We start from the raw sequence: 15144 nt of genomic DNA, 5'->3' as shown, positions 1-15144 counted from the left end.
GTGGAGAGCGTAGGGGAGTCATTTCCTCCTCCAGCCACCCTTGGCACCACTGCTCCTCCACCTCCCAACCTGTGCTCCTTTGTCCAGACAGTGTCCCCCACCAGAACCCTGTCTCCCCTCCCCTCTCTGTGACTGCCAAACTGCTCCTCATCCCTCAGGGCCCAGCTTGGACCTCACTTTCTCTAGGGGACCTTCTAGGACCCTTCCTAGGCTGGTTTAGGGCACCCGCTTTGTAGTCGCCAAGCCCCTGCCCTCCCCCATCTGGGCCCTGATCACACTGTGTGGTCGTCAGTTGTTTACTTGTGTGGCTCTCCATTGGCTTTCAGCTCCTGAGAGTGGTATCTGTCTTGTTTACTCCTGTATCTCAGTAGCAAAGGGCTAATGAGCAGCTGCAGAGTAGACTTGGGAAGAATGCTGGATGAGGGTTCAAGGAAGGAGGGATCCTTGGCCTGACCCCTCATTGCTGGTCACTGGGATGGAAAGTGTTGCGGGTGAAGGTCTCCTGGACGCTGAACTTCTAGGCTGCCCCTTCTCATTCCAGGCCCTTGGGGACTTTCAGAAAGTTCTTGGACCCTCAAGGAGCTGCCATCCTGGTAGTGCTGCAGCTACCTGCCTGCCCCAATACTGCACCAGGCTGTAGTCTCCCTTCCACACTGTGGCCACGCTCTATACACTATTTTGCCCCATTGCCCTTGGCAATGCACACCCTTGCCTGCCAGCCCCCTTGCTTGCTGCTCCACATGGACTTGCTGGCCATGGCATGTGGCTATTCCCCCTGTGCCAGGGAGATGGTGTGTCTCCTTCCCATCTGCCCTTTCTCAGTAGTCATGGCAGGGAAACACTGCCAGTTTCCAGAACCGCAGTGATTCAGCCTGTGGGTCACTAATATCACTCCCACCCTGGTGAGTCATGTGGTGGTTGTCTTGGCATCTGGAGTCTCAGGACAAACAACACCCTCCCCTGTCCTCCTTTCCGCCCCTTGCTTGCACCCTGGACCTTGCCATGAGTCAGGCGGGCATTCCCCAGGGAGATTCCGGCCTCTGCCCCATGCCCTGGTGACTGAAGGCAACTCACCCATGCAATGGCCATTTTCCTGCTGGGAGAATCCTTGGCCGCACTGCAAGGTGGGCAGAAGCAGAGACATGAGTGAATTGAGAAGGTCCCATCCCAGGTTCCCTCCTAGTCACAGCCACAGAGCAGCTGTCACCCTAACCACAGTGTGAGGCCTGCTCTGAGTTCTGAGCCTGGGGGGGAGCCCCCTCCCTTGTAAGACCCTTCCTTTGCACTGAGAACAGAAGCCTGGGGGGGAAGGCCATGAATGGATACGGTTCAGACTCTTGCTCATTTCCCTGTGCAGGGGATCCACGTGTCTGAGCTGGGACACCTAACAGAACCTGTCCCTCCTGTAGCATCGCCCTGAGACTGAGGCTGGGTCTGTCAGGGCAAAATGAGGGCTGGGAGATGCTTTTTGAGGTGTCTGCTCACTGCCCACATTCACTTCTCCAATAACCTCCCCCTCACACGGGTGGGTGCCTGCAGCCATGCTTGTGTCCCACCTCTCTGGCCAGGGCTGATGGGTGGACATCCTAGCAGGAGGGAAGACTCAAGGTTTTACAGCAAGAATTTGAACAAATTGACTCAGAGACTTAAGAATTGGGAGCTGGCCCTGCCAGGCTGTGGAGGCTCTACCATGCCCATATGGGGGTCTCAGAGACAGCAGCCTGGGGTGGGGCAGGGGACGAAAAACGTAACACACATGACACAAAATGTCAATCGACCATACTGATGAATGAGGTGGGTGGATGGGGATTGTTGGGGAAGAGGGGCCCCTCTCCTCCCAAAGCCAGTGCACTGACAAAGGTCCTTGAGCTCCTAGGGCTGAGGCCATCAAGCTGCCAGTTTCTACTCATCCTGAGCTTCGCTGAGTTTTGTGAGTGATCCTCTTTATAAACCCCCTTCATTTGTGTGAGTTTCAGTGGGTTCCTGTTACTCGCCACCAAGTGAACCCCATCAGAGTTGGAACGACACTGCCAAGATGGGTCCAGAGCTGCTCCTCAAAGAGCCTCCAGAAGCCCTGCTGCAGGCTCTGAGCCCCACCCTAGGGCAACAGGAGGTCTTGTCAGAGACTCGGAAAGAACCAGGAGGGCAGCAGGAGACCTGGGGTCATTTTTTAACTTTGCTCACAACTGGCTGTGCAGCCTTGGTGGGCCTTGGTGGGCCTTGGTGGATTTCCTCTCTTAACCTTGGTTTTCTTCCTCTGTAAAATGGGTGCAAAAATGTTTGCCCTGACAATACACCAGGGATTCTTTGAGGAGCAGAAGAGATGTGGGTGTGATAGTGTTGTGCAAACTACAAATGGAGGGATCCGCATGAAGCCTTCGCTTTGCCAAGATTTCCATCACTCTAGAGGCTGAGTTTGCAGATTCCTGGGAACCCAGCTTCAGCCCATGGGGTTGTGGGTGGTGCCCGCTTTTCTGGCTATGAGGCCCAGATGCCTTTGCCCACCTCCAGTGGAGCTGGGTCCTGAAGTGTGTCCTCATCCCGGGGGTAGAGGATCTCCAGCACCGAGTTCATCTCGCTGCTGGCCACGTTCCGGCTCACCATCTTGCCATCTGGCCACGTCACCTCCACACTGCTGGCTTCATCCTTCCCTGAGGGATGGAAGGAGACAGCATCAGCCGCAGAGGAGAGCAGGAGGCTCTCAGCGGAAGCATCAGCATCAACAAATTCATCCATTGAATAAAGGCATGAATTGAGCACTATTCTAAGAGCTAGGGAAATGGTGAACAAGACAGATTTGAGGTCCCTCCTCTCTGGAGCAATGCTGTCCAATAGACTTGTCTGTCTGCAAGGACAGAAATGTTCTGCATCTGTGCTGTCCAGTACAGTAGCCACTGGTCACATGTGGCTGTTGAGCACTTGAAGTGGGACTCATATGACTGAAGAGGTGAACTTTCAATTTTATTTAACTCTAATTAATTTAAATTTAATAGCCACACACGGCTGGTGGCTGCCATGTTGGATAGTGCAGCTCTCAAACTCACGTTCTAGCAGACAGGCCAAGCATCAGGAGGCTGTACTGGAGGATACAGTAAAGCCTGTAATAAGCAGGTTGTCTTTGGAGTCTGGGGTTCAAATCATGGCTCTACCCCTTACCTGGTATGTTGGAAAGAGCATGGTGGGAAGTGGGTGGGAGACCTGGGGACAAATCCCAGCTTTGCAGCTAACTGGCTTTGTTATCCAGGAATGCTTCTTGTATTTCTATTTATTGAGCTCTGCTAAGAGCCAGGCTCTCTCTTGTCACTGGGGATGCCCCTGTTCTCATGGAGTTCCCACTCCAATTGGGGAGACAAGCAAACAGATGAACAAATACATCATGCCAGATATTGACAAAAGTAGGGCAAGTAGATAAGGAGGAGCTGGGGGTTGCCAGGGCCTTGCCTAGTCAGGTGGTCAGGGACAGCCTCTTAGGGAGGGGGCATTTGCACTGAGCTCTACATAATAACTTGGAAAAAGAGCTGGGCATGGTGGCTCATGCCTGGAATCCCAGCTACTCAGGAGGATGAGGCAGAAGGATTGCCTGAGCCCAGGACTTCAAGGCCGGCCTGGGCAACACAGTGAGACCCTGTTTCTGAAAAAAACAAAAAACAAAAACAAACAAAAAACAACTTAGAAAAGATGGAGCGATAAAGAGCTGGCAGGTGGAGGACAGGGGAGAAAGACCATTCTACAAATCTAAGATGCTTACAGAAGATGATGGGAAGCTCAGAGATATTCACAGTGAATCCATTTGCACACACCCCTAAAGCAACGTGCCACATCATTGGTGGAAAGCAGGCTGAAAAGATTTGTCAGATGTTTAGGCACTGTCAAACAGGCCCCACCTCCCCGCGTAAGGAAACAGGCCCATCACTGTGGCAAGGTCAGGCTAATGGTGATGGATCGGGGTGGGGAGGAGGCGGGGGCTGGGCCTTACCTTCCCGGAGAGGCTGCTCTCAGGTCAGCCCCTGGGAAGGAGAGCTGTGCCCAGCACAGACACGGGGAGAGCACAGCCCACTGTATCACCCATCAGGGCTGAGCAGATATGGGGACACGGGGTCCTGCAGGGGGCCTTGAAATCAATACACTCCCCCAAACACCATTCCCAGGCTAAATAATATATCACCCACATATATGCACTATTATTTTTCCTAATATATGTAGATATTGTTAGAAAACAAATTAAACTTAAAATTGCTGTTGAATGTATATTCGTGTTTGGTCATTACTATCCACCAATGAATTTTACAATGATAGCTACTATGGGGTGGACGGTAGTTGGCAAAATATCTTGATGTATAAAAGGGGTTCCCATATTTTAGAAAAGGGGGTTTGGAGGCCACACGCAGACTTGGAGGAGAATCTCTGTGTAGACTTCCTGTAGAGACCACTGTGGGGCATGGAGGAAGAGAGCCGGGTGCTGGGGGGACGATCCATGATGAGGGAGGTTCCAGAGGGAGTTACGCCTTGCGAGCCACACCCCCCAGCTTCTAGATCCTTCCCATGTTTGGTCTCCTTTTGCTCTCTAACCCTGGCCTCCAGGGGAGTATCACTGGAACATCCCAGCCTTGCTGCTGCCATGCTGTGAGCCTATGAGGGCCAGGACCACAGCTACACTCTGAAGAGTCCATGGAGAAGCTGCCCCTGCCCTCATGGGCACAGCAGGCAGCAGCAACGGAGAGGCTCGGAGACAGGAGCTCATCCTCACACACAGTTCCTCTCCCACACAGCTCAGTTTCTCTTCCTACAGGGAAATCCTCTCTTTCCAGGCCCAACCTTACTGTTGTGGGTTTTGCTTTATCAAGCAAGAAATTATTTCTCATCAATCCCTCAATCTACAAGAATTCCTTCTGCAGAAGGGGGGTGAAAATGGGACTGGGGAGTGCCAACTACAGATTTTTCTTTTCTTTCTTTTTTTTTTGAGATAGTATCTCAATCTGTCACCCAGGCTGGAGTGTGGTGGTGGGATCTCAGCTCACTGCAACCTCTCCCTCCCAGGTTTAAGCGATTCTTCTGCCTCAGCCTCCTGAGTAGTTGGGATTACAGGCATGTACCACCGCGCCTGGCTAATTTTTGTATTTTTAGTTTTGCCATGCTGGCCAGGCTGATTTCAAACTCCTGACCTCAAGTGATCCACCCACCTCAGCTTCTTAAAGTGTTGAGATTACAGGTGTGACCCACCACACCCAGCCAGATTTTTTTTTTCTAATTTGAAATAGAATCTTGAGGCGCAAGAGATTTGGCATTTTCAGGGTGTACAGTTCCCAAATTAAGTGGCACATGTAAAAGGTAAATATTTGCCATTAAAAGGAGACAGAGAACAGCAAATGTTTCTTACCTAAGCCTGCAGAACAGCTATATGAATATGTTTTCCAGACTGACTGAAGGGCCACAAAGGACCCAAAAGAGTCGCGGAATATTCATAGAAAATCATAGATTTGCATGTGGTACTTGCAGCACTTAGTTTTTTTTTGTTTTCTGTTTTTATTTTGAGATGGAGTTTTGCTCTTGTTGCCCAGGCTGAAGTGCAGTGGCGAGATCTCAGTTCACCGCAACCTCCACCTCCCAGGTTCAAGCAATTCTTCTGCCTCAAGCTTTCCTGAGTAGCTGGGATTACAGGCACCTGCCACCACACCCGGCTAATTTTGCATTTTCAATAGAGATGGGGGTTTCTCCATGTTGGTCAGGCTGGTCTCGAACTCCCGACCTCAGGTGATCCACCCCGCCTCAGCCTCCCAAAGTGCTAAGATTATAGGCGTGAACCACCACACCCAGTGGGACTTAGTTTTGAGTCCTGCTTCTGCAGCTTCCTCCAGACCCAGACGTGGTGCGGGGGGCCTGGGGCTATGAGATAAGCAGGCCTCAGAAAGCACAACCAGCAGGACTCCCTCCTCTGCCACTGTTTTTCGCTAACTTGGGCATCCTCTCTGGGCCTCAGCTTCTTCATCTGTAAGATGGGGGTGCTGGCCGATGGCCTTACCACTCCCAGGAAGCATAGCCTTTCTACCCTGGAGCAGGAGTCCTGGCCCACCGTTTACCATTCACCTCAGCATCCCTGGCACCATCGGCTCTTGGACGTGGGATCTTCCTACAGTTTCTAAAGGGCTTTCAGGTATTGGTAATAACAGTGAACACTGACAGCGTGCCCCAAGCTGTACCAAGTGCTTTATGATGCTAACTCATTGAAACTTCACATCTCCACGAGGAAGGTGCCAGTGTTATCATTTCTGCCTTAGAGATGAGAAGGTGGAGCCATGGACAGATGCAGTGAACCGCCCAGTTGCCCAGCAGAGGTCGGACAGATCCCAGAGCCGGTATCTACTGTGCCCCTGTTACACTGCCCACCCTATCCCACGCCCAGCAGCCACCATATACCAAGCTTTGTGCAGGGATTTGGGATTCAACAGAGAATGAGATAGACCCAGGCCCCATTCTCATGATTCCCATGGGAGCAATGAGTGCAAGTGATTATATTATAAGCTGGGAAAGTGCCACAACAGCACTGCTACCATCTGGTGAGAGAGATGGGTCATTTCATTTGGGTATTGCAGGAGGAGTAAGAGTTTGTGAGGTGGAGAAGGGAAGGAAGGAGCATTCCAGGGAGAGGATACAGTGTGGGCAAAGGTACAGCGGCGTGAAAGGGTAAGTTGTAGCTGAAGATTGGGAAGAAGTTCAGAGCGGGAAAGAGTGTCAGAATGTGTATCAGGTGGGAACGTGTATCAGAGGAGACCGGGGAGGGGCTTCAGAGGCTTCACACTTACGAGGTGGGTATTTATCCCCATTCTCCAGATATCGACATTGAGGCTTGACAAGGTGAAGTGACTTGCAGGTGTCTGAGCTAGGACTGGGAACCAGTCTCCTGTCCTTAGGTGCAGCTCATCCCTCTGCCCAGGCAATCTGCATAACATCTTAAGTCTTCCTGGGGCTGCACAGGCCAAGGGGGACTGGCTCCCAGACACTGCACACCAGCAGCCTTGACGCCAGCCAGTTCTGCCCGGCCTGCGTATAAGGGAGGGCTGAGCAGAGGAGCGCCCCCCATTAACCAGCAGAGACATGAGGTCAGGAGCAGCAGTGAGTCACCTCTGGCAGCTTTTAAAGGACAGAGGCCAAGGAGGCAGAGAGAATTGCACTTTTCAGAAGAATTACAAACAAAACAGATGGTGGGAATACAGTTGGTAGAATATGTTTGCACTTTAATAAAGCAATTTTTATGTGGGCCACTGAATTTCCCTTCCCTAAATGAGCATCAGCCGGCGCGGAGAGGCAGCTCTGAGTCACCTGCAAGCAATTAGCTGAAAGGACGGTGGCATGTGTGGGTGGGGTGGGGCACGGGCAATGTGGGGCGGGGGAGGGGAGGGGGGGGAGGGAGAATGGTGGGGGTGGCTGCCTGAGCCAGTGACTCCCAGTGGAGCTGGCGGAGGCAAATAGATGATTGGTGTTGTTTTTATTTTCCGGGTTTGGGAGTGAGCTGCCTCGGCCCACTGCCAGCTGGGAAGTGGAGGGTGGGCATGTGGGGCTTGGGGATGGGTTCCGAGCAACCAGGTTGGTGGTGGGAGAGCCCTCGACAAGGGCTATAAGCAGAAATGCTTATTTTCAGCTGGAGGTCTGTCTGCACTGAGGAGCAGCAGGGACAGGCCAGGGTGGAGAGAGGCTGTGGAACTTGGTGTGAGGGTCCACTGAGCAAGGCAGGGTCCACTGAAAAGGGACCCCACAGCAAGATGTCACTATGAGAGCTCTGCACAACACAGTGGGCCCTCTGGGAACCCCGCATGCTGACACTCATTACCCGTGGACCGAGGTGGGGAGTACAGGTGAGGGCCTGCGTCCTCTGGGTGTGCTCCAGAGGGAGCAGACACGATGTGCATGGGGCAAGGCTGAGGCTGTCTGGGAGAGGCACACGTGTGCACACTCACATACATGCCCGTGTACCCACACATGCGCACCGCACCTTGCTGCAAAGTCATGGAGAGGGAGCGCGTGATTCATTGAGGCAGGAAGGGGGCAGGGGCCCTGGGGGCAGGCTAGCTGAAGCCTTGTGAGTGCTGGCAGGGGAGCTTCCCACTGGCCCCTCCCCTCTACTCCTCAGTCATGCGGGACCTCAAGGCAGGCCTTTCTCAGATTCATGTTGTAGACATCCCCACTTCTCACCCCAACTGCTCAGAATTGGAAACGATCTAACTGTCCTTCCAGAGGGGACTGGGTAAATAGATGATGAGCGTGAGTGCTGCCTCACAGTGAAATACTCCACAGCACTGAAAGGAAACAGATATGCACAGACTTGGCATGCTGTCCAGGATGTGTACACACACACACACACACACACACTCTCACACATGTATGTAAGACAGGCTTTCACTCTGTTACCCAAGCTGGAGTACAGTGTTGTGATCATAACTCACTACAGCCTCAAACTCCTGGCCTTGAGCGATCTTCCTGCCTCATCCTCCGAGTAGCTGGGACTATAGGCTTGCACCACCACACCAGGCTAATTTTTGTAGAGAGGTGGGGGTCTCGCCATGTTGTCTAGGCTGGTCTTGAACTCCTGGCCTCAAGCAATCCTCCCTCCTTGGCCTCCCAAAGCATTGGGATTACAGGTATGAGCCGCTGCACCCAGCCTTGGACATAGGTTAAGAGGGGGAAAAAAAGCAAGTTACAGAAACAATTGGAAAATATCATTCTTTTGATTTAAAAAATTGCCAAGAAATATGTGTCTGTGTGTTCCTGTGTATATGACACGTAATAAAAGCATATCACAAGCATGACCTGTCCAACCTGGACTGCTATGTTGGAAAACTGCTCCTTGCCCCTTCCCCTCTGCACTCCCAATCCATTCCTCTGTTCTGCATTTTCTTTTTTTTTCTTTTGAGACGGAGTTTTGCTCTTGTTGCCTAGGCTGGAGTGCGATGGCACAATCTTGGCTCACCGTAACCTCTGCCTCCTGGGTTCAAGTGATTCTCCTGCCTCAGCCTCCCTAGTAGCTGGGATTAGAGGCGTGCACCACCACGCCCAGCTAATTTTGTATTTTTAGTAGAGACGGGGTTTCTCCATGTTGGTCAGGCTGGTCTTGAACTCCTGACCTCAGGTGATCTGCCCGCCTTGGCCTCCCAAAGTGCTGGGATGACAGGCGTGAGCCACTGCACCCGGCTGCTTTTTCTTTTTTCGTAGCCCATTATATCTTCTAACATTTTATATATTTACCAATTTACTATGTGTATTATGTATATAAGTTCCTTCTACTGGAACGTAGGATGGCTTGTGGCAAGGATCTTCAGTTTTGTGTTTGGCACACAGTACGTGCTCAGTAAATATGTAGTCACTAAATGAATCAAATGATATTGAGGGAAGGTGAAGGAAGAAACATTTACTTTTTCCTTAATATTCCAAACAGTGGTGAAATGATGAGTAATTTTTCTTCTTTTAAAAATAATTTTCTTATTTTCCTATAATCAATATGCATTGTTTTTACAATCAGAAAAAAAAATTTTCCAAAACATTCTCCTTCTTTGGACTGGACCTTCCCACTTCTGGGCCTTTGGCCAAGCCAGCCCAACCCCTGGAATGCTCTCCTTAGGCCCTCGTCCACCCCTTCTAAGCTCCTACTGTCCTTCTAGACCTAATTCCAGTCCCACTTCCTCTGGGAAGCTGCCTAGAACAAAACTGATTTCTCTTGCCTGCGTCCTCTCATGGCCACGGGGCCAGTATGGTGGTGGGTCCAGATCTGCCTCCCATGAGAGTCCTGTGCCCATCTGCCTTCTGCCCACTGCCAGCCTGGAGGGCAGGGGGCATTTCTTATCTGCTTCTTTCCCCATGTCTCTGCCTCTCTTGGTCTTCCACAGGCCCGTCTCTGTCTTTCTGTCTCCCCCATTCTCTCTCCCCCAAGTCCTTCCCTCCATCTGGGCTTCTCCACTGGCGCCCTCGCTCCTGCTCCATTGCTGACTCCCCCATCAGTCAGGAAGGGCTGCGCTGAGCTCCACTCATAAGAGACCCAGAGGGGCCTTGGAGCTGCAGGGATGGAACTGCCCCGCCTCTGGCTGTGTCCCTGGTGGCTGGGTTGGCCACCTGCTGAGGCGCCTCATGACCCAAGGGGGCTGCCCCTAGAGCAGCCTGCCTTCTAGTGCTGCTGGGAATGGACCCTGTCAACAGAGAGAGGAGTCTGCCGGGAGGCCACTTAGAGCAGTTTGAGCCAGAGTTCAGACCAAGAACAAATCCCAGGGCCTTGCAAAATAGCAAGGACTGGCACCAGGCGGAGCTCCCAATGAAGTGCAGTGTACATAACCCTGAGTGTGGGGAGTAGGTGCCCAGAAGGGGCTCTTGAGCCCCCTTCTGCCCACCACATGACCTGGCTAAGGCTTTCCAGTTAAAAAAGCAATCTATTCTCCTGGCAGGGCAGATTCTGGCCAGAGAAGGGACCAAGTGAGGCCCCTAATACATCTCTTAAAATAGCAGAGGCAGACCCTGAGATGTGGGGAAGGAGAAGCTCAGTCCCCATTCTGCCCTTGCCATTGATTTGCAAGGTGAGCCTCAATGTCCTTATTGGCACAATGGAGTGGGGGAGTTGATATCCAACCAGAACCCTGGATAAGCAACCACCTACGATACCATGGCGGTCACCTTGGTGCTTGGCTGGCTGCACAAAGCAGCTACCAGAGGTATTAAGTCACAGTCAGGAACTCAGACTGTGGCGTCAGGGAGGTGGGATCCAAATCCAGCTCTCCTTACTCTGTGGATGTGTGGTTTGGGGCAAGTTACTTGACCTCAGCCTCAGTTTTTTGACCTGTAAAATGTGGGTTATGATACCTGATTCTTCAAGTTGTGAAAATCAAATGAAGTGACTTAGGCAAACCACTCAGCCCGGTGCCTGGCACATACTAATTGCTTGATAAGTGTCGGCTACTGCTACTTTGCAAGACAGGACTATGTATTTAAAAGGTGTCTTGTGCCTTTAGGGCCAGCTTAGCTCACAGCTGCCTTAGGAGTGATAAACACTCCAACCTCAGGCTGACTTATCCAGGGTGAAGTAGACCAAGAAAACGATCATACAACCAGGCCCTGGGTCCCCTAAATATTTATTGCTTCTTTTTCAGACTACACATAAATATTATGTGTTCCCTATAAAAATTGGAGCACACACACACAACAAAACACATGGAAGAAAATAAAAACCACACGCTCAAGGAAGCCTGGGTTTGAATCCCAGTGCTGCCATTTAAGTATCATGTGACCTTGGCAGGTTTCTTAATTGTTCTGATCTTCAGTTTTCCCATGTGTAACATGGGGATAATATTGCTCATCTCACAAGGTAGTCATGAGGATTAAATGAAGTAATAAGAGTGAAGTGCTTGGCACTGTGTCTGGAATAAGTGAGAGTTACTATATTAATCCAGCCACTCTGACAGAATCACTGTTCTCACTTTTTGCATTTCCTTTCAGTTTTTTTCCTGCACATATGATGTGTGTATAATATTAACATTTGTATTTACTAATTTGAGACCATAGTGCCTATTCCTTTTATATTAAAATGGTATCATCTCATGAGGTATGAACACCTGGGGAAGGTGTCTGATTTTGAACCTAGGAATGTTTGACTCCAGCGCTTTCTGAACCATTGCATTTCAGTGAAGACACTCTGGGCTCCTCTACTCCTGCTGGTGTTTCTCAATGTTTTTTCCATCATTGTAATCCCCTTACCCTGCCAGAAGACTCTTTAGACTTTTTCCCCAATTCCCCCCATACATTTATTTTAAAATGTTGTATTTTAAAATAATTATAGATTCACAGGAAATTGCAAAGATAGTACAGAGAGCTCCTCTGTGCCCTTCACCCAGTTTCACCCAATGGTTGCAGGTTGCCTAGCCAGGGATCTGCCATGGCATGAGGCACCACAAAGACCCCCTCGGGCTGCCCTTGATGATAGTCACACCCACTCCTCTTCCTTCCACCATCTCTAAGCCCTGCCAACCACCAATCTGTTTTCCGTCTTTATAATTTCGTCATTTTGAGAATGTTATGTAAACAAAAATCTACCATACGTGACTTTTGGAGATGAGCTTTTTCTCCCCTTTTCTCACTCACCATAGTGCCCTGGTGATCTACCCAGTTTTTGCACATATCAATAGTTTATTCTTCTCATAGCTGAGTAATAGTCCATGGAAGGGCTGTATCACAGTCGCTTGAACTATCAACACCTAGGTTGTTTCTAGTTCTGGGCTATTAAGTATAAAGATACTATGAACAAGTGTAAAGATGTTTGTGTGGATATAAGTTTTTATTAGTGTGAGATAAGTGGCTTGGGATATGATAGCTGGGTCATAGAGTAGCAGTTGTTTGCTTAGGTTTGTTTTGTTTTCTTTCTTTTTTTTTTTTTTCTGAGATGGAGTCTCGCTCTGTTGCCCAGGCTGGGGTGCAGTGGCGCGATCTCGGCTCACTACAAGCTCCGCCTCCCGGGTTCACGCCATTCTCCTGCCTCAGCCTTCCAAGTAGCTGGGACTACAGGCGCCTGCCACAATGCCTGGCTAATTTTTTTTTGTATTTTTTAGGGGAGACGGGGTTTCACTGTGTTAGCCAGGATGGTCTTGATCTCCTGACCTCGTGATCCGCCCACCTCGGCTTCCCAAAGTGCTGGGATTACAGGCGCGAGCCACTGCCTGGCCTTGTTTTGTTTTCTTAAAATAAACTGCCAAATGATTTTCCAGTGTAGCTGTATCATTTTACATTTCCACCAGTGATGTAGGAGAGATCCAGTTTCTCTGATCTCTAGAAGCTACCTGGATCCTTGCCAGCACTTGGTATTGTCGCTATTTTTAATTTTTCTTCTAATAGATGTGTAGTGATAGTTCCATTAATGCCACAGATATACTGTATATCTGTTTATGTGCTATATGCATGTTGATGCTTTTTTTATTGTTTGAGACAGAGTCTCACTCACTCCAGCCTAGGCTGGAGTGCAGTGGTGCAATCACGGCTCACTGCAGCCTCTACCTCCCTGGGCTTAGGCGATCCTCCCACCTCAGTCTCCCAGGTAGCTGGGACTACAGGCATGTGCCACCACGCTTGGCTATTTTTTTTTGTACTTTTGGTAGAGATGAGGTTTTGCCATGTTGCCCAGGCTAGTCTCGAACTCTTGAGCTCAAGGGATCCACCTGCCTCAGCCTCGCAAAGTATTAGGATTATAGGCATGAGCCACTGTGTCCAGCCCCTGATGCTTTTACAAATATATATATAATATGTATATATATATAAAAGATAGGATTTTGTCATCCCCCTGCCCCTGCCAAGAACCCACTCTCTCCCCTTTGGGATGACTTCCCTCCTGTTGAGAATGCATGGTTTCCCAAGCCTTCTGTCCAAAACTGAACCAGCTCCCAAGAGGCCAGGGAAACAGCTGGTTTGGACACGTTTGGTGCAGCCCAGCATTTGAACAAGGCTACAGCCTTGAACAAATGGAGGATTAAACACTCTGACCCCAAGGTGAACTAATTCCACAGAGGCACTGGGGTGGGGACTTCTGCAAGTGAGATGCATGAAAATCTAACCAGCACTTTCCACTCTCCTCCTCTTGAGCTCAGGCTCATCTCAGAGCAGGGCTTGTCCCCAGTAGCTGGTGTCCACCATGGCTGTCACAGTAGAGTGGTGCCCAAGGATGCTCGGGCTGTGAGTCCCTGAATCAGTCAGCATCCTGCTGTCCTGATAACAGCTCACTGTCCCCCACCGGACCCCGACTCACCCAGGCCAAAGTGTGCCACGGGCTCCATCTCACACAGGTAGCCTGAGCCCCCGTCGATGATCCTCAGGTGGGCCCCGCTCTTCTTGGTATAGAGCACGACCTTAGCCCCCCTGGCAAAGGCCCCAAACCGGGTGCGTGGCACCACTCGCAGCCAGTTGTTGTTGAAGCCCTGCAGAGAGGGTGAGAGGCAGACACCCGGTGGGCATCAGCGTGGTGGGTGGGAAGAGCAGGGAGCCAGGGAAGACGAGAGGGGGAGAGGGAGAAGAAGGAGGAAGAGAAGAAAGCGGGCAGAGGAAAAAGATAGAAAGAGGAAGCCAAGCAAGAAAAATGAATGAGGCAAAGACAGATTGGCTGAATGCAGAAGAGTCACTGCAGACAGAGGAGACAAAAGCCGAGGGACTCAGGGCACAGTGTTTGGCAGAGAAATGATAGTGGAAGGCAGAGAGGCAAGGGCTTCTCCCAAGGCGGCCCTTCCTGAGCTTCCCGGTGCTGCTGGAATTTACTTCCCTCCTCCAGGGCCCGGGACTTCCATTACCCACCATGCTGGCCAAGCCAGCACCCTGGCACCTTGCCCTCACCAACTCAAGGTACCCGAGAGCACACAGGGCTGGGATCTGTGGCTCCTGAGGTCTTAGCGCACCTGATTGCCCCGGAAGACAGACAGCGGCTGAGCCATGGACTCTCCATGGGACAAGATGAGGTCCAGCATCCCGTCTCCGTCGAAGTCGGTCACCACACCCCCTACAAACAATGCAGATTTCACCTCTGGCCGTAACCCAGGAGACCCACAAAGGAGAGACGCTCCCAACCAAGTACAGTATCCACAGCCCTGGGCGCGGGAGCCAGAGAAAGCACAGCACCAGGGCAAGAAGGCTGGGGCTTGGCACCCATCTCCTATCCTTCCTAACAGCAGCCTCATGATAGGACTCACGGGACAGACATTTCCTTCCTTCCCCTGGTCCTTGCAGGGAGAGGGTGCGTGCAAATTACTCAGACCACATGGTCTTCTTTCTGGTCTTTCTATTATGGTTTGAATAATACACACCTGTTATATTTGCACAGGTTTTTTTTTTTGTCAATTTATCAAGTGTTTGCATATACATAGGCTCCTTTTGGTCGTCATTACGACCCAAAGAGGTGAAGAGGGCAGATATAATTATCCTCATTTTATGAATGTGGAGAACAAGACCCAGATGGTAAAGTCGCTTTTCCAAGACCACAAAGTGAGGCAATGGCAGAGCTGGGTTCTGGGACTCCTGGCCCAGTGCTCTGTCTGACAACAAGCTGAGTGCCAAGAGGGGAGGAGTCAGATGGCAAGATCCTCTGCCTGAGAGCAGAAGGGGCTCTCTCCTCTCCTTTCCATCCCCACCTGGCAAGGCATG

At 50.8% G+C, this 15144-nt stretch overlaps 1 protein-coding gene across 4 annotated transcripts in view; it reads right to left on the bottom strand.

The window, feature by feature from the left end:
* CRTAC1 (cartilage acidic protein 1) overlaps positions 1-15144 on the bottom strand; it is a 165661-nt gene that overhangs the window by 16613 nt on the left and 133904 nt on the right. For all 4 annotated transcript variants that reach the window (XM_030808752.1, XM_003255312.4, XM_004087560.2 and 1 more), the window contains exons 10-13: positions 14403-14503; positions 13763-13931; positions 2506-2651; positions 1075-1117 (exon numbers count right to left, since the gene is read on the bottom strand). In XM_030808752.1, the coding sequence (XP_030664612.1) occupies positions 1075-1117; positions 2506-2651; positions 13763-13931; positions 14403-14503 (459 nt within the window). The remainder of the gene's footprint in view (positions 1-1074; positions 1118-2505; positions 2652-13762; positions 13932-14402; positions 14504-15144) is intronic.

Source organism: Nomascus leucogenys, chromosome 3 (assembly GCF_006542625.1).
Source record: "Nomascus leucogenys isolate Asia chromosome 3, Asia_NLE_v1, whole genome shotgun sequence".
NCBI lineage: Eukaryota > Metazoa > Chordata > Mammalia > Primates > Hylobatidae > Nomascus > Nomascus leucogenys.
Note: the sequence above shows the minus strand (reverse complement) of the source record. Positions and strands in the feature narration are given on the sequence as shown.